We start from the raw sequence: 24233 nt of genomic DNA on the forward strand, positions 1-24233 counted from the left end.
TTAAGACTGTATCATGGAAATTCATGGAAATGGTGTCGATGCCCGCATGTCGCAGGCTATTACATTTGGGCTGTAGTGTCTACAAACATAAGCATGTGTGCAGGTGGACCACACACATATAAACAATAAACATCCTATATAATAAAAGGCTAATGCTGCTCCCCACCTCCATGTGGGGTAGTCAAGTGTTTTGCATGCCTGCAGACCCTAGATGGTGGAGGTAATTCCAAGTTGATTCCAGCAGGATTTTTGTTAGCAGTTGGGCAAAACCATGTGCACTGCAGGAGGGACAGATATAACATGTGCAGAGAGAGTTAGATTTGGGTGGGGTGTGTTCAATCTGCAATCTAACTTGCAGTGTAAAAATAAAGCAGCCAGTATTTACCCTGCACAGAAACAAAATAACCCACCCAAATCTAACTCTCTCTGCCCATGTTTTATCTGCCTCCCCTGCAGTGCACATGGTTTTGCCCAATTGCTAAAAAAAATCCTGCTGCGATCAACTTGGAATTACCCCCGGTGTCCGATGGAGCAATTCAAGTGTTGCTCCGTTCAGGCGCGCACCGCCGCTGACATTACTGTTGTGTTTTTCCATCATTTTGATGGGCTGATAACTAGTACTGTATAAACAGCATCAGTATAAAAGAGATTAATGCAAAAAGTCTTGTAGATAAAAATAGTTCACTCAATAAATACACCCGATACCATGACTATTAGTAGTAACTAGCTATAAAACTAAATATTTTGCTAAGAATCTGGATATAGAGTCTTCTGTTTTAAAGAACATAATGTATTGATGTGTTTAGGCTTTACAATAGTGGACATTTGACCAGCCTAATGCAGTTAGTACAGTCAGTGATCTTAATTCTTACCAGATGCTCTAACAATATAATATGAAGTAACACAGTTGTCTGTGCTGTGGGACTGTGGCAGCATCAGATTCACTGATACCAATTAACCCTCTTCAGCAGTAACGGATATAACAGCTATGAAGGTGGAGGATTTACCTGGGGCAGGAGCTGGTAGTCATCTCCACACTGTTGCCCTGGTGTTAGTGGAGGACACACAGGTGACCTGATGTTAGTGGAGGACACACAGATGACCTGGTGTTAGTGGAGGACACACAGGTGACCTGGTGTTAGTGGAGGACACACAGATGACCTGGTGTTAGTGGAGGACACACAGGTGACCTGGTGTTAGTGGAGGACACACAGATGACCTGGTGTTAGTGGAGGACACACAGGTGACCTGGTGTTAGTGGAGGACACACAGATGACCTGGTGTTGGCGGTGGATACACAGGTGAGCTGGGTTGGAAATGGAATCCTGGCGGCTGAATGGTGGTGGTGGGAAACACACAGGTGAGCAGAGCTGGTGGTGGTGTTGGGATACACAGGTAAGCGGTTGATGGTGGGGGACACACACAGGTGAGCTGGTGGTGGTGAGGGGGATACACAGCTGAGTTGGTGAGGGGACACACACACCCTGGGGGTGGAAGGGGACACACAGGTGAGCTGGTCAGGGGAACACACAGGCAGGCCTTAAAGTGTTCCTGGAGAGGTGGTGGAACTCATCAACCAACCACCTAACCCCCCCTTCCCCCCAACACACAAACACACACACACACACACACACACACACACACACACACACACACACACACCACAACCCCCTCACATTAACCAGAGCCAGGGCCAGTGCTAGAGTTTTTGGCACTCCTCTGCAAACTATACATTAGTGTCCTACATCCCATACTTTTTTAAGGGACATTGATCTCACAGAGAAGCAGCATGGTACACCCATTTCAAATTATACCACACAGTAGCACAATCTTATTCACATTAAACCACATGTAATACCCCGACTGATATTACACCACATAGAAATGGCCTTTATAATGGTTAAGTCACTCAGTAGTGCCTATTATTCACATTGCACTACACAATGATACCCTTTATATACATTATTCCACACAGTAGTGCCCCTTATACACAATGGGGGTAATTTAGACCTGATCGCTCGCTAGCGTTTTTTTGCAGTACTGCGATCAGGTCCGAACTGCGCCTGCGTATGCACTGCAATGCGCAGGCGCGTCGCATGGGTACAAAGCGGATCGTTGCTGTGCGATGGGTTTTACAAAGAATCCATTCGCACAGCCGATCGCAAGTAGATAGACAGGAAGAAAGCATTTGTGGGTGGAAACTGACCGTTTTCTTGGAGTGTTTGAAAAAACACAGGCGCATCCAAATGTTTGCAGGGCGTGTGTCTGACGTAATTTCCGGCACCGGACAGGCTGAAGTGATCGCAGCGGCTGAGTAAGTCCTGGGCAACTCAGAAACTGAACAAAGTTTTTTGTACCGCTCGGCTGCACATGCGATCGCACACTTGCACAGCTAAAATACACTCCCCAGTGGGCGGCGACTATGCGAACATAGGACTGCAAAGAACAGCTAGCGAGCGATCAGGTCTGAATTACCCCCAGTGTCCACAGTAGTGACCTTTATTCACAATTCCTCAGGTAGTAGTTCACCTTACACATAATGCCCACAGCTGTAGTGCCCTTTACACATAATGACCACAGTAGTGCTGCTTATACACATAATGCCCACAGATGTGCCACTTATACACAAAATGCTCACAGTAGAAGGGCCATTTACTGCATATACAGAATGCCCAAAGTAGTAGTGCCTCTTACACATAATGCCCACAATAGTAGTGCCCCTTACACACAGTGGCCACAGTAGTGCTACTTATACACATAATGCCCACACTAGTGCCCCTTATACACATCTGTCAATCCAGCAGCTCCATGCCATGTATCCCTCCAGCAGCTTCCCTATCTTTCTTATTCAAGATGCACAGAGCCTGCTCCTTTTCATGGCTCTTCTTCACTTCAGCAGCGGTGATAGCATGAGATCACATACGCTGTGCTAGAAAAGGAAGCCAGTGGGACCTGAGGAGGTGATGAATGCTGTCCAACAGACACAATGTGTGTGAGTACCAGGAGGGGTGGGCTGCAGACGGAGGAGGACCATGGAGCCACCAGCAACTTGAGGAAAGGAGATGTGGCTGCAGCTCATCAGTAACACTACCACCGCCTGCATCATCGATTGGTATAGGTGATGGGGCAGGTTTTTCTGTTGGAATAACTATGCAGGGCAATGGAGGAGGTGGAACTAGTTCCCCCTAACATTACAGGTGGTGGAACTCAGTTCCACCGTGTCCCCCCCCCTCCCCCCTCCCATTTTAACCCCTGCACCCAGGTAAGCTGTTGTTGTTGGTGGTGGACACACCAGTGATTTGCTGGTGTTGGTGGGGGATACACATCTGATAGGGAGCATACATATGACCAGGGGAGGTCACACACAGATGCACAGGTCAGAAAATTTGAACAGAGCCAGATCTTGAGATTGAAGAACATCAGTGGCCTGTGTGGGAAGACATTAGCCTCATGAGATTGAGGTGGAGATGTAACAAACCTAGGAGAGAGCTAAACTGGAGTGAGAGACAAAAAAAGTACTGACCAATCATCTCCTACCTGTAATTTTTCCAACTCTGGCTGTAAACATGCTGGCACTTTAGCTCTCTCAAGGTTTGATTAATCTCCCCCTGAGAGATGAGAGTTCCTTGGCTGCTTTGCAGTGACAGTCAGGCTGTTTGTCACACCATCCACCCATCCTTAACTGCTCAATGTCAGACTGCAAATGCAATCCCAGCCTTGCCCAGCCCTGACTGTGTCAAATTTCTCCTCACTAGGGAGGCCAATCCCGTGATCGGGATCGGCGGGATCCCGGGATTTGGGCCCAAAAATGCCAGGATTTGAATCCCGGGATTGGAGCATCCAATCCCGGGATTCACGGGATTACACTGCGCATGTGCGGGAGGGAGTGTGTGTAAGTAATACTACTTACACTTAGGCGGGCAGCAGCCATAGACGAACGCTGAACACGGCAGCACTTCAAATGTGGCGCCGGCCGCCAGCCAATCAGAGCTGGCGGACCGGCAGCCAATCAGGGAAGCTGCCGCGGCAGCCAATCAGGAGCGACTGCTGCGGCCGCTTCCCTGATTGGCTGCTGGTCCGCCAGCTCTGGTTGGCTGGCGGCCGGCGCTTCATTTGAAATGCCACCGCGTTCAGTGTTACACCCACCCTCCCGCGCCGCTACCAACCCTCCCCGCTACCTACTGTACACTCTCCCGCCCAGCTACCTACACCCTCCCGCCCAGCTATCTACAACCTCCGCACTGCTACCTACACCCTCCCGCCCAGCTACCTACAACCTCCGCACCGCTACCTACACCCTCCCGCCCAGCTACCTACACCCTCCGCACCGCTACCTACACCCTCCCGCCCAGCTACCTACACCCTCCTGCACTGCTACCTACACCCTCCCTCCCTTCCCCGCCGCTACCTACACCCTCCCGCACTGCTACCTACCCTCCAGCGCTGCTCCCTACACCCTTCTTCGCTGATCCCTACTGCAATCCCGGGAATCCCGGGATCCCGGTAATCCCGGGATTGATCGTTTTTCAATCCCGAATCCCGGGATTAAAAAAACGGCCCGGGATTGGCCTCCCTACTCCTCACCACTCTGCTGTGACAGGCAACCAGTCTGCCTGGCGGTCAAACTATCCAATCACATTCCTCACTGACAAGGCCACCACTTTAGGCTAGGGCCGGATCCTGATGAGCTCACACTGCCTTTGCAGTACCAGTCTTACCCACTCCCACAGCCGACTGGAGGGGAAAAAAAGCACAAAACACTATAAATCCTGTGGCCTCCGGGTAGCCCTGCTAGGCCAACTGGGAAAAGTCCCAATAAGCCGGGTGGCTACGCTGATTCTGCCAGCAATGACAATAATAGTTCTTGTTTCTAGTAAAAAAAAAAGATGATAATACTGAATGCTGACAGAAAAACAAACTACCTTCAAGCATACTATATGTACATCTTTAACGTGCTGTTCTTATTCCAATGTTTCTGTATACTAACATTACAATTTTGGAAGACATGAGTCTGGAAAAATACCAATAAACTTTCTTTTTTTTTATTTAGAAATAACTGAAACAACTTTGTACAAAATATTTACATAAAATTTTGTCATTAAGAACAATAAAGATATATATATATTTTTTTTGTTTTTGATTTTTGTAACAAATGGGAACAAATCACAAATTACACATAGATCAGTGCTATACAAAATCCACTACCAGAGAACACAAGAATTGTAATATGTGACTTTGTGCAGCTGGCAACGCTTCTCCAGCAGGATGCAGAGCCAACACAAGAAATCACTGTAACAATAATCATGAATATTCTTTTAAATTGTAATTTGTTGTATTTTTGTGTAGCTGTATGTATCAGAAAATAGCTTATTATTTAATGCCATCCTGTTCCTTTAGTTTCAATATATTTGAAATATAGGACTTTGAATGTAAATATGTACAAACCAAACAGTACAGTAAAAAAAAATAAAAAAAAATAATAATGTAAAGAGTCCACAGAATAAAGCCATTGTATTAATACAGTAAATTTGATTTGGAAGACCTGCTATCCCACAGTATTAAAATAGGAAGTCAAAACATTGAATGTAGAAGAACACATACTATACAGAAAGTTTATGTAACAGAAAATAACAGGGCTAGAAAGAAACACAATAGTGTAAGTATGTTAAAAGCTGCGCATAACAACATCTTAATCAGTGTAGAGAAAAGCTGCTTACAGATCTCAGGGGTAAATGTAATAGGGTGCAGGAAGCTGGAGGTGCGGGAATTTGTGCAAGAATGCCCGCATTTCTAAAGCGCCAATCAACAATTACCCCAACACACAGAGGGAGCAGCTGGCCAGGTATTCCATGCTGACTTATTAAATCTGATGCAATAGGTTATAACACATGAGACCCAATGTCAGAACACTGCCAAAATAGCTGGCCAGATCTGCTCATAAATCAGTGGCTAAAGAATAGTATTGTTTGTAAATAGCCATGTCCATCGTACAGTCACAGTAACAAAAAGAAACATATAAACTGACAAGTAATTAATTATAGAAACTGGATGGCATTATTAATTACCCAGGCAAAAGATCAGTTTTCTGCGAACTGATTCTGAAAAACCAATAATAACACTTACAGCCAAAAAGCTTCATGAGATACTGAAGTCAACAGCTTGTTGTCGAAGTTGTTTTATTTCACTAAATATAATGGAAACTTGCTTAGTCTAATCTCTCTGGGTAAGTGTCACCTGGAGACTCAAAGTTCCCAAGATCTTTCTAATATATATAATGTAAGCATTCCAGCTTAGGAAAGACACTGAGGTTGAATGACAGCATTAGCCGATAGGAAAGCTGATGTTACCAAAAGCTACGTATGGGCTAAAGCACCATTCCAAATTTGACTACTAACCATTACTGTCATCACTGGTAGCAATATAACCTAGCAGAGCATTTTCCACTGACATACATTGTGTTACACATAATAAAAAGAGAGTGGTATCAAATATGATACAACAAAATCCAGTGTCTATTTTCTTTTATTGCTAAATGTAAATCTAGTTAGGCTTGGATTGGTTTGTTACTACCCCCAAATGGTGGCATGCAAGTGGCCTCACAACACAAGCTTACTGGCTATCAGTTCTTCACCTGCTACAGTTTGCAACCATGTATACAGCTAGGGAGGAGCCAACTTGCTATACAAGAAAGTTTTAATAAATAGAAGAGAAAATAGAAGATGTCAGTGCTGAAATGAATGATCGAATAAAAGAAAATGTGAATGCTCTAGAGTAAATAATTTCTACATATATAAAAAGCTTCAACTGGAAGAAAATAATACAAGGATGAATGTCACGGAACAGCTTTGTGTTTTATAATATCCAACCCACATAGTAATCCTGGTTATTCATTCCAACCCATATGTGCACCGACAATCACCCAGGTGCTTCTGGGGCTGTAGGAAATAGTAGTCAACAGTATCCCATGAAAAATATATACTTTCAAAGCTCCTGATCTTTCGCAGAGCCACTGGTAGTAATGCATACAGTAGGCTGTTTGGGCTTTTCTTATTTGATTATTTTCTATGTACCCTACAGCCATAGTTTCTGTTTGCAATGTTATATTGTTACAGTACTGTGTATGCTCATCTTATCGTGTACCCTCTTATACTTTTAATAATGTACTTTATAGATTAGGCACTGTAAATATAAAGCCATAAAATGAAATGCAAATATAATATTCTGAATAGATAAAAAATAAAGCCCAAAGTAGAGTGTACAATGGTTCTCATTCAGATGTGCTTGGAGGTGCTATCGATGATGCTTACATAGAAGCAGCAGCGATACCAGTAATACAGTAATGTAGCACTACTTATCTGAACTGTGTCCAAGATCTTCCCTAGCACCATAGGACGGCTTGCAGAACACATGGAGATGTGCAAGCCGCCCATCGCACAGGCCAGGAGATCTCTTTGCAACGATGGAGATCCCTGACCTCTTCCCTGCCCCTAAACGGTGGTGACGTGCCTCGTTTGGAGAAAGGTAGGCCGTCCCTGCCCCCTCCCCACCCTCAAACAGTATGGGACTGTTAATCACTGACAGTCTGATGCCATCCCTGCATCCTGTGTCACAGGATGCGCAGAATGGGTCCTGTACATGAACATCGGTACTTTGTGCATCAGGGCACACCTCCAACCACATCTAAATGAGGGCCAATATGCCTTACTCAATGCTGATAGACAAGTTTTCTGTTGTGAATTAGCAAGATCAACTACTGACCTTTAGAGCCTATTTACTAAGACTTGGACGGAGATAAAGTGGATGGAGATAAAGTACCAGCCAATCAGCTCCTAACTGACATTTTTCACACTCAGCCTGTGAAATGGCAGTTAGGAGCCGATTGGCTGGGACTTTATCTCTGTCGACTTTATCTCCATACAAGGCTTAGTAAATAGAGCCCTTAGTGTCTAATTAGTCATTTTATTTATTTTATTTTTTAACGTACTGTATAGGCGTGTTTGGTTTTCCTACAAAGGACCCTGTTCCTGTTGTCAATTACTAGATATAAAATAAAATCTGTTTATTTCTAAACAGCATAGGTAGGGATTTACTAATATAGTAGAAAAGTAAAGTAAACTGTCTCAACAAATAAGATATACTTAGAGAATAGTGTAAAGCACTAAGTCAGTCAAAGGTTGTTGCCAGTTGTTTGCTGAGAGCCACTGCACATTTGCACCAAATTAGTACACTATCCTAATTGTGATTTAATATAATTTAACAGAAACAATCAATTTTCTACAGATATGTTATAATGAATGGTCCCATATAGGATAGGATTAAATAGAAATGACATTTTAGTTGAGCGACTGATGTCATCTTCGTACTACAGTATATTCCATGTTTTTTTGCTGTTGTTCAAATCAACACCAAGCATTTAATAAGTGCAACTATATTCATATACAATACAATACAATACAAACTGGGTTTTACAAAAGATAAAAAAAGGTCATTGGCAGTGATTGTAATATAATAAGGCCTTCATCCAGTGGTGCATGCTGGGTGCCCAGCTAAGCAATGCAGGTAGAGAGAAATGACTAAAGAACTGGTATGATTTGGGTGTAGTGGTGGAGGATCAGTGTGCAAACAGGAGTAGGGGACTCAAGCAGACAAAAGCATACTCTATATTAAAAGGAATGAACAGAAAGTGACTTAACTTTCTCTTAATGTACTGTGCCTAGAAAACCTGTTCATCCATTATTCCGTCAAATGAAATGTAATCTCCCTTAGTGATAACTAAGTAGCATATTTTTTTTGTAATAATTACACAGTGTTTGATATTCTGGGCAGTAGCATACTTGCAGACACCACAACCTGTTGTCACCCTTCTCTCCATGGTATAAGTTCACATTCTCTATTTCCAGGTGCTTCATTCCAAAACCGAGTTTCTAGGCACTGATCTTTAAGCTGCTGATGGTGGTATGGAAGACTGAAGCTGGAAACACAAGTGCAACTCATTTCTCTAATACCCTTACCAACATATATATGTCTTGTACATCTCCCTATACCCTTTTTCAATTTTAGATTTGTAATTTATGCCTTCTGCACAACATCTCTTCCAAAAAATAAAAACTGAAATATATATATATGAAAGGGATGATGATGGATAATTCAAACTGAAAAATGTAGTGTTGGGCAGAGTTAAGAGAAAAAGCCAGATGTTAGTCATTCGCCTTCTTCCTTTATGCGCTGCTGTTTATTCCTGCGGGTATCCATATCAAAATTGAAATCATTCCAATCATCCCGGGGAGGGAAAGATATGGTTTGGCGAAGCGTGAACCGCACAGCATCGATGACCCTCTCTCCGCGAGATTCGTTGGCACCCACGCTGACAGTAGAAGCACTGCTGGTTGTTCGGAGTAGGTGGGAAGGTGATGAGAACTCATGGATTTGCCTGTGTTCCACTAAACCTTTCCATATTGCATGCCGAAACTGCTCAGGAATTTTCAGACTGATCAAGTCCTGAAAGAGAACAAAATAAAGACAAAAAGAGAGAAATTAGTTAAAAAAAATGTTTTGCCCCACACTTGGAAAGAAAATGAAATAAAGCAACTGTAAATCCGACAAAATACTGACTAGCACAGTGGTTCTCACATGCCACAGGCATTAAGTCTTGCCTCTGTTATCTCTCCAGTAACAAGTACACCTAAAGTTTTACTTATTTTGTTTGTAACATTTACATTTTAAGCATTTTTTATACAAATAAATCTTAAGGTGTGCACACACGGTGAGATAAAACTGTAAGATTTTGACTATATAGTCAAAATCTTAAGGAAAGTGCACATTTCAAGGTGTTAGGCAGCTTGCGATACTGATTCAGTCCTTGATATTAGTGAAAATAAATTTATAGTTGCAATTAGACTTTATATTAGCCACAGTCACCTCCCCAGCTTTGCTAAGAGAAGAAAAGCTGAAAATGAAAGAGCTGATTAAGGAAACTCACCTCCATTGAATAGTGCTCAATCTGATAAATGTTGCTCAGGCCCTGGGCAGTGAAATAGTCCAGACAGGATGAACATCCCAATCTCGCTAAAAAACTAGAGACAGAAGAGAATCATTTATATGACAATGCAGTGAGTTCATCATTTAAAAACAAAAAAAACTTTCTAAGAATAATACAAAAAGTGAGAGAACATAACGATAGTTATGTGCTTTCTGAATCTTTTGTTACTTGGGTGCATATTTACTAAGATGCGGGTTTATAGAAATGGAATCTATGGGGTAAATTTACTAAGGCTTCTAAAACAGAGAATTGATGATGTTGCCCATAGCAACCAATCAGATGCTGTCTATCATTTCTCTACTGCCTTTTAGAAAATGATAGACAACATTAGATTGGTTGCTATGAGCAACATCACCAATTCTCTGTTTTAGAAGCTTTACTAAATCTACCCCTACATATAATTTATTTAGCACCTTCTAGAGGATAACAGCTGAAATCTGATAGGTTGCTATGACCAAAATCTCCACTTCTATAAACCTGCACTTTAGTAAATACAACCCTTGGTGTCTGGTACAATAAAAATCCCTATTAACACTTACAGACATGAAAGCTATCATATGTTGCAATAATAGAATGCCATCACTCTATTTACAGACAAAGGGCCAGATGCATCATCGCTTGGAAAGTGATAAAATGGAGAGTGAAAAAGCACCAGCCAATCAGCTCCTAACTGCCATTTTTCAAATACAGCCTGTGACATGGTAGTTAGGAGCTGATTGGCTGGTATTTTTTCACTCTCCATTTTATCACTTTCCAAGCGATGATGCATCTAGCCCACAGTCTGCACAGCATTTATTTACAAAGGCAACTTCCAGTTTGGTAAATGTTAACTACAGATGGAGAAGTCCTGATCAGTGAATTGTCAAATACATGCGTTCATAGGGTAAAAGAAAGCATTAAGGGCTGGAGGACCCCACTGACAGAGGAGTTTGACAGTCAGGAGAGACAATTCAAGAATACAATGGCAAAGAATAAAGCGACTGACCAAGCAAGCAGCATAGCTACAGATGGCAGAGTGCTTGGGTTCTTCTGGAGTAACCTGGACAGTTCATGATTGACATTTGCACATCTGCATTCTTTTAGCATAAAGTTCCCAAAACACTGCCATATTAGCCAGAAGTCATCTTAGTACAAAGACTAGTGTGGTTGTAGAGGTAAAACTAGCGTTATCTCACCTCACGTCTTTCTTTTACTTGTCCATACGCATGCACAAATTGATTAGGGGCGGGGGATGAATCCATGCCCAGGTGACTGTAAGGGGGTGCAAAATACAACCCCTTACTTTTCAAATATTTTGATATGTTTTAGAAGTTGAGCAATAAAAGATGCAGAAGGCACTTGAGAAAAAAGTAATAAAACAACTATACTAAAGTGGATTACTGACATGCAACTTGCTATGTAACAAGAACTAGTAAAATAAAGTGGATTTCCATAGATAATGGGGCAGATGTATTAACCTGGAGAAGGCATAAGGAAGTGATAAACCAGTAATATGTGCAAGGTGATAAAGGCACCAGCCAATCAGATCCTAACTGTCAATTTACATATTGGAGCTGATTGGCTGTTGCCTTTATTACCTTGCACATATCACTGGTTTATCACTTCCTTATGCCTTCTCCAGGTTAATACATCTGCCCCAATGTCCCTTACCAATAATACCACTTTTATGCAATCCCCACCATTCGCTGTATTTAGCAGAGTCCCGACACCACTGGCGATCACTGTTTGCACACTCGCGTATCCCAGTAGTAGTATAGAGTCGACACAACTGCTATAAACCTTTGAAATATGGCTGCTGTGCTGAGTCTCACTGGCACAGAGAGAGCTAAGCAATAACATACTGTATGTGATCATATGTAAGCGCTGGGACCCTGATAAAATACAGTGAGTTGAGGGGATCCCAAATAATTATTACTGGTATGGAAAGGAAATTTTGTAAAAAATCATTGAGAAAGTGCCCCTTTCAAAGAATTTGCATTAAAGGTAAGGGTTCACAGAAATATATACATATTTATTTCGGATGCAACATAAAACTATTTGTACACTAGAAAGACGCACTCAGTAAGAAAGAACAAATGCATTTGCATTTACAACACAAATAATAAAATACTGCTAGATGTAGAGAAAGTTCAAGCAAACAGACCATTCAGGGACAGACTTAGAGCATCCTCAAAAATACTGTATGTTGAGAGATGTGGAGTTTTTGCTGGGATTTAATTTGTGCAAAATATGATCCTTGTCATACTGTATACAGATGTGTCCTCATACAGTACATCTAGCCTCAATATGCCATGCAGCGAGATATACCTGGTGTGAGTGAGCCGCTAGATCCGGTGCAACTCTGCAAGAGCTGGAAATCTAGATTTGCCAAAAATGCATCTTACATTGTAGCACTTCTTGTTTAAAATCAGAGACTCAGTCCCACAGAGATATAAAAGTGTCATATGTCAAATTAATCTTCTGGTGCGTTATAGCCACATCATGTTGTGATTAAGATGCATTTTTTACAAAAAAGACACCCAGTACTAGCAGGAATTGGTGCGATTAGAGCGGTTGTTTGGTGCACCTGCAGCAATGACGCGTGAGGACACAACTGTAGCCAATCACTGCTTGCATACACTTTATTATAGGGTGGCTTTAGAAAGTGGACTGCATACTAAACCTGGCCTCTTAAAGATGGAGAAACGGAAGCATGAAAGAAATCATCTGGCCAGCATGTACTGCATAGTTACATTCTACTACTGAGTGTATCTAACCAATAGTTAGCTATGGGAGAGAAGTTCTACTTGAAAAAGGGCCAATCGTGCACATTTAGCCCTTAAAAAAGTCCCCAATTGTGGTATTTGCCTATCTATTAAAAATACTGCACATTTGTTACCACTTATTCAAATAATTAAAATAGTCACACATAAACTATGGAGCTCACTTTGGTGTAGAGCTTGTGATCCAGAACTATAAATGGTGATATGAGGTGACTGCAGAGTTCCATAAAATGTGACAGGACTACTACTGTAAGAGTCATATAATACATTCACATGTCATTTAAAAACAAGGATTCCAAATCCCTGTACATATTAAGTTACGTACCCAACAGTTTTGTTTTAAACTAAAATAGTTTAAAAACATAAATATTTCCCATAACAGTTACATACTTGTTACTTTTGTTACACTTGTATTTAATTTTCTTAACTATATAAAAACAATGACGATATTTCAGAAATGTTCAAGTAGAAGTGATATAGTAGCAGCAGGCTACTTAGTATTGATGATCTCCGTTAGCCATGACTATAGACTGCTCTCATGTAAATATATTTCCATCTATCCATTTTTTATCCTATAGACCCAAGTAGTAATAATAACCAAAGTTTTATATTCCATAAGGAGAGATAAATCTGCACATTGCATGGTAAGCTGATGGTTCATGTGGTTGCACTTACCTGGAGATGCTGCAGTCTGTTGGGTATGGAGGAGGTGGCGTGCAGTGTGATGTGGATGCCATGGATAGTGAAGGAGGCAGCGTCTGGGGGGGGCTAAGCCCATTAAGGTCACCCGTCATTGGCATGTGCGCACTCATCATGGGAACTGGTAATGAAATGAGAACATATGTATAATGCACATCATGGATCTGTGGGGCAAACTATTATGTCATATACATTTCTACATCACCATCACTACACAAGATGGCTTGTCTATAGGGCTCACATATGAGCTCATTGCTGTTGCTGTCAGCAGATTACATTTATACAAAGGTTAGCACCTGCTTCCACTGTACTAATGTAATTCTTACAACCGTGGTCAAGACCACTAGAATGGAAGTAATACATAAATTAGGTAATCAAAGCTAACATTTCTTGCTGTCAGAAATGATTAAATAATGATCTAAATTATAATATATGCTGTGAGATAATATCCTGAAATTGCACATGATGTTTTATGTTATATGCTGCTCTAGTTACACCTTGAAACCGCAACAAAACTAATTGATATTAGCATTGATTCAAAAGACGTATTGAATGTTTCTTTGTTGTTGTTTTTTTTTTTTTTTTAAACTAGAACACTCCTGTGTCAGGTCTAATCCAGAGTTGTGCAACCTATGGGTGGGAGCCCTGATAAGTCTCATCTCATGATTGTTATGATATATAGCTTGGCCCTCATTTACTACTAGGAGGAAATCCAGCAATATTTAATCCATGTTGCAATGCATGCCACGTAAATACAATCTTATTTTTTTTCGTAGCACATAAATACTGGACAGCTATAAGAATGTCTCCCAATTTGCCCACATAGGTTAAGTTTGACCCAACTACATTTCCAACATTTTCAATACTACAGGTTCATGAGCACACTGACAATTTGTGTCTGGCTCCAAAAAAAAAGCACCTGAGAACCACCAGTCTAGATTAATGTAAGAAACAGATAAGAAATTCATCTTCCATCCAGCAGTTAGCTTGTAGAAGACAATATTTCAACTAAAATGAATGGTTCTCGCTGGAAGTCAGAAAGAATGTTACTGACGTGTTCTGTGGCCTGCAGGACATGCAACTGCCAATGAAACATAATACTGTATCTTATTTTGACATATTATTGAACACATACACCTCTGGCAAATGCTCATAGCAATTAAGAAAGATCGATTTGCCTACAGTTGAAAGAAAATATGCTCACGTTACACTTCTATGGTCAATGTTATGTATATACTGTATTTTGCAACTATTAAAATATGCTACTCATTCATAATTTGAAAAATGATCCCTTACACGCTGGAAGGGAATGCACATAAGTTCACGATAGGGTCCAAAATGATGGTAGCGGTCTTTGCATCTATGCTGTATAATGTTACAATAATAATAATAATAATAATAATAATAATAATAATTTTATTTATATAGCGCTCTTTCTCCAATAGGACTCAAGGCGCTTAACAGATACATAGCATAATATAGTACAGAAAATAATGAAGTACATTTTCATAAAATACAGAAGCATGAAGAGACTAAAAGGGACATTATGGAAATGCTTGAGTAAACAGAAAAGTCTTGAGTCTACTTTTGAAGGATTCTATAGTTGGGGCCTCTCGCACTGTGCTGGGAAGTGAGTTCCATAGAGTCGGAGCCGCATGACTAAAAGCTCGACCCCCAGATGAATTACGGTAGATTCTAGGTACTGCTAAAAGTCCTTCATCTACAGATCGCAGTAATCGAGTGGGGCAGTATGGGGTCAGAAGCTGTTTCAGGTACCTTGGGCCTTGGTCATGTAATGCTTTGAAACTCAGTAAGCCAATCTTGAAGATGATTCGCCATCGTACAGGCAGCCAGTGAAGGGAGTAGAGGATGGGTGTTATGTGGCTAGAACGGGGCTGGTTGGTTAATAGCCTGGCAGCTGTGTTTTGCACCAGCTGTAAGCGCTGCAATTCTTTTGCTGGTAGACCAAGGTAGAGGGCATTACAGTAGTCTAAACGAGATGATACAAATGCATGTACTGTATGACTTTTGGCATATCATCTGAGGGAATTAAGTGCTTGATTCTGGCTATGTTCCTCAGGTGAAAGAATGAGGATTTGATTGTGGCTGATATCTGATGTTTAAGTGTCAAGCCACCATCCAGGACAACGCCAAGATTCCGCACACGATCACTGGTCTGTAATTCTGAATCCCCGAGTGTAAGTCCAGTTGGTTGGCTATGCTGCAGTCTTATCCTTTGATGTTGCGGTCGTATCATAAGGACCTCTGTTTTATCCGGGTTCAGTTGCAGCCAACTGGCACTCATCCACTCCTGTAGTTCAGCTAGACAGCCATTTAGGGTAGCTATTGGGTTATCAGTGCCCGGAGCAAAGGGCAAGTACAGTTGTGTATCATCTGCATAGCAGTGGTAGACCAGGCCATGGCGCCTGATTATTTCACCCAATGGGAGCATGTATACTGCAAAAAGCATGGGGGATAGTATAGAACCTTGTGGGACACCACATGGCAATGGCACTGGTGGTGATGAGTATAATCCAGATGATACTCTCTGTGACCTGCCTGTGAGAAATGATTTGAACCAGCTTAGGACTGTGCCATCCAGACCACAGAAATGTATCAGTCGCTCAATCAGAAGCCCATGGTCCACGGTATCAAATGCTGCCGAGAGATCCAGAAGGATTAATATTGAACAGTCACCTCTGTCTTTTGCCATCAGAAGATCATTTAACACACACACCAGGGCTGTTTCAGTGCTATGTCTTCTCCTGAATCCTGATTGAAATGGATCATAAATATCATGGGTTGTCAGGCGGGTTTCCAGTTGATTTTCAACGACTTTCTCAATAACCTTTCCTTGGAAAGGAAGGTTTGATACCGGTCTGTAGTTGGTCATGCAGTCGGGATCTAAATTAGGTTTTTTAAGAAGCGGTCTAACAATTGCTTCCTTTAGGGGTTCAGGAAAAATGCACATGACTAAATGTTCAGGTAGATTTTGTCTCATTTCCAACCGCAATATCAAGAGTGGAAGACAACCTTTTAGTTTTAGGTGACCATAGATACTCTGGCAGCACTGGTCCCCCGAGGCTGCAGGAGTCACTAGGAAGGTACCAGCCAGTACCAGCTGCTTTAGTCTCCCTCACTGCTGGTGGTCTCTCCCCTGATTGCTGCAGGGACTGTGGACATTGCTTCTTCTCACAGAGGCTGTGGGCGGCTTTGAAGACAAGTGCTTGTGGCTCCCATAAAAGGCCAGGAGCAGCAAATGTGACATCCTGTTTAGCGCCAAATTGAAACCTTTTAAAGGAAGTTTCTGGGCACTATTGGGTTTTATAGTATTAGGCTCATGGCCTGTGCTTCAGTGTCTGTTCTGTTAAGACTTCCAGTGTAATAATTCCCTGTGTTCTGATCTGGTCTGTCTGGCGTTTCTCCTCACCTGCTTCCTAGGTACTGCTTCTAGTGACCTCATGGTTCTACTTTGGCTATTCTCCGGACCTGATTCTGCCCATCCCCGGGTACTGCATTGCCTACTTTGTTCTGACCTGTCCTTGTCAGCTCCACTCCAGCATGCCTCACGGTGACCAGTCTCACTGCTTGCCTTCATTTCTTCCAGCCCGTACACTGGAACCCAGTCAGAGGGATGTGACCTTAGAATCAGGCTCAGTGAAGTCCAAACCCCCTTGCGAGGGGCCCTGATGAAGGCCACCAATACATTACATTCCTAGCCTTTGTTTGTTCTGGGTCTATGCCAATTCCAATTGTACAGTCAGCATTCACATCATCCATCTGAGAGTTATGACAGTGTACGAGAACAAAAAGAACAACATGTGATTAGGGCTTATAAGTGTTGATTAAGACTGAGATGTTCATGATGGCTGGTTCTGATTATATTCAGTATGCGGTAGTCATCCACTTGCACTAAGGGTGTCCTGTCAGATCTAGCTATTCGGCCTGAGAAGTAAACTGCTGGATCTTTCAGATATTTTCAGCACCAGAAAGACTGCGTAGGGAACATAATGTGACTGAGCAGCGTAAACGCACCGTCTGGGCTTGCAGAGCTCCTCTCAATGCATTACTTTGGCTTGGAAGAGGTTAACGTTTTGTGGTGGGAGGAACGTAGAGAGAAGGTCCGGGAAGCTGATTGGCTGGATTGTGGATAGGGGCTGGCCTGCCATGCATATAGATACTTCCTGCCTCTTTTCAGCTCTTCTCGTGGAACTGCTAAGTAACCCCTTTTATTATCACTTATATTACTCAAACTATTTTCTTTTTCCAATCACTTTATTCCTTCTTTCTCCCCATATTATCTTCTATCCTCTCTCTGCTTTCCCTTTATCCTACCTTTCTCCTACATATTCCTATCCTTCATTTTGCAGCCTCCCCTCCTTTTCTCCTCATGTCCCGACCAAGGCGCAGCGCAGGGCTCCCCGCACGGCTTATGGACTCTGATGGTGTCCGGCCGCCACGGGGTAGACCCGTTGCGCCCGCTGTGCCGGAGACTCCGGCCACGCGCGCCCGTGCCGGCCCACCCGCACTCCCCTTCGGCATCAGTCCCTGTCTCCGTCACCGCCGCTGGCTGCGGCGCTGGACGGAGCGACGGGGGTCCGCAGCCGTCTAAGTCGGCCTGCCAGGCACGGTGTCCTGCCGTCCCTGGATCCGCCGCTCTGGGCTGCTGCCGGACGGGCTGGCCGCGTGGGGCCGGGAACAGTCTCCCGCCCTGCGCATCAGGGGGGGGGCAGCCCACGTTCTATTTGCGCATCAGGAGGGAGGGGGGATCGCCTGGTTGCCAGACGCCAGGGGTCTGGCCAGTGCGCGCGTGCCACTTCTGCCACGGGGACTAAGGGGGCCCATATGAGGCCTGTTACTGCGCCCCGGGGACACGCTCGCCGGCAGGCACCCTCCTGTGGCAGGACGGGGCAACACACCCCCACTGCGGCTGCGGATGGGCTGCTGCCGGCGGTGGCCATTGCAGAGACTGTCGGCCTGGGGCGTGCCGCGTCCGCCCGCGGTGGGACGGGCCACCTGGCCTCTCCTGCTGTGGCTGGACCCGTGGTGCCAGCCCCTTCCGGGTCTGCTCGTGGGCCGCTTCATACTGCCGCCAGCCGTGACCGTGCGGCCCCTACCGGTCTTATACGGAGCCGGAGTGCGACGGCGGGAGGCGAGCGTTCTGTCCCTCCCCGCGTCCGGATGTCGGCTTCCGTCGCTGCAACGGATAGCCCTCAGTCCGACGTGGAGCTGTCTCTTTCTAGTTCTGGCGACTCTCCGGTTTCTCCTCCTGGGGCTACTGCTCGGGATGGGAGGTGGTCGCGGCGCAGGCGGTTCAGCCGGGGGGTATCGCAGCAGAGCGGACGTGCCGTTGTACCTGACAGTGAGGGATCATCCGAGTCCTTGCTCCCGACGGGAGCGAGCGATGGCATTCAACCTCTTCCGCCTCGCAAGTGTCGGTGGAGTCGGACACCGTTCACTGCGCCAACACGGCAGTGCAATGTGGGCTCAGGCCCCGGATCCGGGACCGGATCCATAAGGGCCAATATGTAAATATTTTTGCTCTTACTAGCGACAATCGTAAAGCCTTACTTTCAGCTAAGAAAAAAGGGCAGGGCAGCGAGGACGCTTTGCGCTCCTACCCGAATTGGGTTCGATGCATGTTGATCTTTGCCGCGTGTTACCTAGAGACCCGCCCGGACGAACACATGAACGTTGTTCGATATCAATTCCTCATACACGTGCTGTACCATAAGTACAAAGGGTCGGCCTGGCGTCGTTATGATGAGGATTTTCGGCGGAAACAACACGGGCGGCAGATCTATAACTTTGGGAAAATAGATGTGGAATTGTGCTCGGAACTGACCCATGGTTCTGCCGGCACTGAGGAAGGTGGCACGGCGAGACGATGGGTAAAACAACCTGCCTCTCGTTTCGCCGGCTTTCGCGGCGGGTCAGGCCGCTCGGGACATGGCAAATGCTTTACCTTTAATAATGCCCAATGCGACTTAGGGAGGTGGTGTCGTTTTCGTCACTCCTGTATCAGATGTGGCAGGGGCCACGGGATTAAGGACTGTCCAGGGACCGGGGGTTCTTCCGGACTGCAGACCCGGCAGAGTCGGACTCCCACGGCCTCCGGCGTTGGCCACAGCCCCCACCCCAATTAAACTTCGGCGCTCATTCCCTGGCTGCGCCGGTACCCGCGGCCGGCGGCCGCCCAATTTTTACACTCGGGTTTCGCGTCGGGCTTCCCCTTGCCAATTCATGGACGGGTGGTTCCGGGGGCGGGCATGAACCTGCATTCGGCTCGAGAATTTCCGGACATGCTCCGCCGGAAGGTAGAGGCTGAGGTGGCGTCAGGTAGAATGATAGGCCCTTTTCGGGAACCCCCCTTGCCTGATTTGGTCTTGTCCCCCGTAGGCATAGTGCCCAAAAAGACCGCGGGCAAATTTCGGCTCATCCAACATCTTTCCTGTCCTATGGGGTCATCGGTTAATGATGCTATCCCTTATGATCAATGTAGGGTTGTTTACTTATCCTTCGATTTGGCCATAGACACCATCCAGTCTTTTGGCCCTGGGGCGATGATGTGTAAATTGGACATCCAGTCAGCGTTTCGTCTCCTTCCGCTGCACCCTTCCGCCTTTCGATTCATGGGTTTTAAGCTGGACGACGGCTATTACATCGATCGGTGCCTCCCTATGGGCTGTTCTATATCTTGCGCCTACTTCGAGAGGTTCACTTCTTTCCTTCACTGGTGCCTCGAACAAGCGACGGGCGAACAGGGAATTTCGCACTACTTGGACGATTTTCTTTTTATCGGCCCATCAGACTCAGATCGCTGCGTCAACCTGCTGCAGGGGGCTCTGGCCCTCTTCGCGCACTTTGGGGTTCCGGTCGCACCAGAAAAGACGGAGGGTCCCTCCGCCTCTTTGGTTTACCTCGGGATTCAGATCGATACGGTCGCTGGTCTCTGTAGGCTCCCTGCGGATAAGGTTTTGCGTTTACATGACGGTATCCTATATGCGCTGGCTGCGGGCAAGCTCACGCTTAAGCAGGCTCAGTCCTTATTGGGCCTGTTTAACTTTGCTTGCAAGGTTATCCCCATGGGCAGGGTTTTCTGTAGAAAATTGGAACGGGCTACGGTGGGGGTTAGACGCCCGCATCATTTCCTTAGATTGTCCCTCGAAATCCGAAGGGATTTACGTATTTGGGACGACTTTCTTGTTCACTTCAACGCATCTGTATTTGGCAGGAGGCGGTCGTGTCTAGCCCATCCCCGGAGCTTTTCACGGACGCCTCTGGCGCTTTCGGGTTCGGAGCTTATTTCGCCGGCCGTTGGTGCGCGTCTCCGTGGGCGCGTGCCTGGCTTAGCGGGGGCCTCACGACAAACATGCTGTTGCCAGAAATTTTTCCCATTCTGGTCGCTCTGGAATTGTGGTGTGAGGCCCTGCGTAACAAACGTGTTATCTTCTGGTGCGACAATTTGGGCGTGGTTTTTGCCCTGAATCGCCAAAAATCCACGTCCTTACCAGTCCTGCGGGTCATTGCGCAGATAGTCTTGCTCTGTTTGGTAAACAACATTACGTTGCGAGCCAAGCATGTCCCTGGCATGCGTAACGAAATTGCGGATGCCCTGTCTCGCGGCGATTGGCAGCGGTTTAGGCGCTTGGCTCCTGCAGCTCTCATCCAAGGGGAATCATGCCCTGCTTATGTGTGGCAGGTCATCCACCCGGATTGGAGGAGTTAGCCCACAGGTCATTGGCCCCTGCAACTTTTGCGGCCTATCGGGCCGCCTGGGAGCGGTGGAGTCGCTTCCTCCTGGAAAGAGGCCAGAGTGGTAAGACCTCTCACGATTTAATCTTAGAATACATCTGGATGTTGTACTCCGACGGGATTTCGCGGGCATCTGTTAGCAGAATTCTGGCGGGTATATCATACTTTCTGCAGCTTCGGGGGGAAGAGGATTTTACGAAGTCCTTTTTCCTCCTTCGGGTGTTGAAATGTTGGGCTCGGGCGACCCCGCCCCTCCCGGATACTCGCCAGCCGATCACTGGTGCTTTGCTGAGGCAGATTTTGGGATCCCTACGGAGTATTTGCTCTTCGGGATACGAGGCTCGCCTCTTCATCACGGCCTTTACGATGGCCTTCCACGGTGCGTTCAGGGTGGGTGAGCTAGTGTCCGTCTCTCGGACTTCTGCCTCGCCCATGCTGGCGGACCACGTCATCGTACGCCCCGACGGTTTGTGGTGTAGGATTCAGCGCTCCAAGACTGACGTAGTCGGCAGGGGGCAGTGGGTTCGAATGGGTCAGGCTCGTGCTCGGGGCATTTGTCCAGTTGCCGCGGCCCAGGCTTATTCGTCCATACGGCCTCCAACGCCCACCGAGTGGCTCGTCCATAGTGACGGTTCCCCATTGACCAGATATCAATTCCGGTCGGTTTTGGGGCGTTGTATTTTGTACCTGGGTCTATCTCCGGCCGACTATGGGACTCACTCTTTCCGCAGCCGCGGGTTGGTCCGAGGTCGAAGTCCGGGCACTGGGTAGGTGGAGGTCTGGTGCAGTCAGACGCTATATCAGGCCTTTTCCTCCCAGTGCGCCCTTTTGAGGACTAGCCGCTCGTCGCAGTTGCACTTTGTGATTACGGGGGCCTTGAGGAATTTTTGTTTTATCGTTGGTTTTAATTACGGTTTTTGCCGGCTAACGAAGTTTTGTGTTTTTGCCTCAAGTCAAATTGGGCGGCCCAACCTCCCCCCCTCTCCTGTTAGGGTCATAGTTAGGTTACCCGTTTACTCATACTACCTTCATTTCGTTATTAACCTTCGTCACACCCTTCTTTTGCAGGACGGCGGTTAGATCCGCACTTTATATGGTTTGTCGGCCATTCATACGTCTACTGGCTGTCTGTGTCGGCTCTGGCCTGCGACACAACACGGTTTCCGTAGCTGCAGGCCGTGCGCTGGTTGGGGCGTAGAGGCCTCCGCTGGGACGGCCTGCGTGACTGGCTTCGGGCGGCAGTTGGCCGATTTGGGTTCCCTCTATTTCTGGTCTTGCATCTGGGTGGCAATGATCTTGTGCGCCGCACTGGGCTCGACATTCGCCTCGAGATCAGACGTCAGCTGTTGGACCTTATGGCTAACTGGCCGTTTTGCCTAATCCTCTGGTCAGACATCGTCCCTCGGAGGTCTTGGCGTGGAGCCTTTAACCCCGGGGCGATTGACCTGGTTCGGAGGTGGGTCAATTCAGTGGTCGGTCGTGCTGTCCTCCAGCATGGCGGGCTGGTTGTGCCGCACGGGGGGATCTCCTTCCGTGATTCGGCTCAATACCGGTCTGATGGGGTGCATTTGTCGCCGGCCGGCATGCTGATCTTCTTGGAGGACATTATTCACGTTCTTCGGTCCCTTTAGATAGTACGTTTGGGTTTTTCATTGCGTTAGTTAGTATTCTGCTTGCTTAGGTCTCTTTAGTTAGTTTTTCTGCCTTTTTTCGTTGTGTGGGATTTGAGTTCGGTGGCGGTGGCAGGTTGGTAACCTGGCAGTTGGCCGGTTTCTGAACGGTTACTTTATTTTAATTATGAGCTCAAGGTTAGTAAGTTTTGGGTGTACTTTTAGGTAAATTTTATAGTTTTTATAATTAGTTTACGGGCATCGCTTTACCAAGTGGGTCCATATTACTGGTATAAACATATGTGGATGGCGGGGCCGGTGGCCCAATTTTTACCACGTAGGGGCGGTGTGTACCTCCGTCCCTGCAACTGTTGGTGGGCAGGAGTAGTGGCAGAAGGTCGACCCCTGTCCTTGGATTTTTTACTTTCGATGTCTGGGATGGAGGCAGGAGGCCGATCCCGGAACATCTGGGGCAGAAGGCTCCCTCACACATATGTTTTTTATTGCTTGTTTTTCTGTATTATAATGTTGATCACCCATGTTACGTTTATCATGTTTAACCGTTCTTCTCCCCGCCACCTTAGTTAGAGAGGGAAGTCTGCATTTTAGTTTTAGTATTTAATAGGCCTTCCTCTCAGTCAGAAAATAAAAGCTGACCCCTTTCACGCCAATTACAGTTGTTGTGTCTTTATTTTATAAGATAAGTGTGCTTGAGAGGCGCGTGGATGCATCTGACATGTAGGGTTTAAGGAGACACGATGCTAAAAAACAGAATACTAGTAATTACACCAACAGGAAGGCTAATGCACCAATCTCCTAAAGTATAGTCACTTATTAAAATTCTAATCCAATAAAAAAATTTTTTTTTATCAAACTGAAAAATTTAAGTTGTACAGTGATGTAATTCCAATAGTTTTACTTTTGTCCTCTTGTTGAGGACGTGTCAAAGCCTGACACTTACTACTCAACTCTCTACAGACATCACAACCACATACTCATAAACCATGATGGTCTTTCTCCTGCATCTGTGCAATGGAAAATAATATAGAGGAATCTGATGCACACTGCAGACCTTGGTGCAAACAGTTGTATTTATGTAAATGGAAAATAATAAACCTAGTCAACATCAAGGCACAGAAATGTTGTATACTTACTGTTTGATCCCATGCCATCTGACATGGCATTAGGAGTGATGGAGTTTCTCTGCTGTGGGTTCATTAGCTGGCTAACAGAAGGTAGCTTGTTCATACTATTCATTTTGCTGAGTGGAGGAGAGGCTGATCCAAAGGATTGCTGCCCTTGTAATGAAGCCCTGCAGAGATACAAGACACCTGATGTTTAGGAGAGGTATCTTTACATTCACCTAAG

General features: G+C 45.4%; 1 protein-coding gene across 14 annotated transcripts in view; it reads right to left on the reverse strand.

Moving 5' to 3' along the window:
• Positions 1-5100: 5100 nt before the first annotated feature.
• The window catches only part of TP63 (tumor protein p63), an 875477-nt gene continuing 856344 nt past the window's right edge, over positions 5101-24233 (reverse strand). For 13 of the 14 annotated variants that reach the window (XM_063916475.1, XM_063916476.1, XM_063916470.1 and 10 more), the window contains 4 exons: positions 24020-24177; positions 13477-13621; positions 9980-10073; positions 5101-9498 (listed from right to left, as the gene is read on the reverse strand). In XM_063916475.1, the coding sequence (XP_063772545.1) occupies positions 9202-9498; positions 9980-10073; positions 13477-13621; positions 24020-24177 (694 nt within the window). In that variant the 3' untranslated portion in view covers positions 5101-9201. Of the gene's footprint in view, positions 9499-9979; positions 10074-11214; positions 11291-13476; positions 13622-24019; positions 24178-24233 lie in introns of all 14 variants that reach the window. The other variant, XM_063916477.1, reaches the window with a different exon arrangement.

Source organism: Pseudophryne corroboree, chromosome 4 (genome assembly GCF_028390025.1).
Source record: "Pseudophryne corroboree isolate aPseCor3 chromosome 4, aPseCor3.hap2, whole genome shotgun sequence".
NCBI lineage: Eukaryota > Metazoa > Chordata > Amphibia > Anura > Myobatrachidae > Pseudophryne > Pseudophryne corroboree.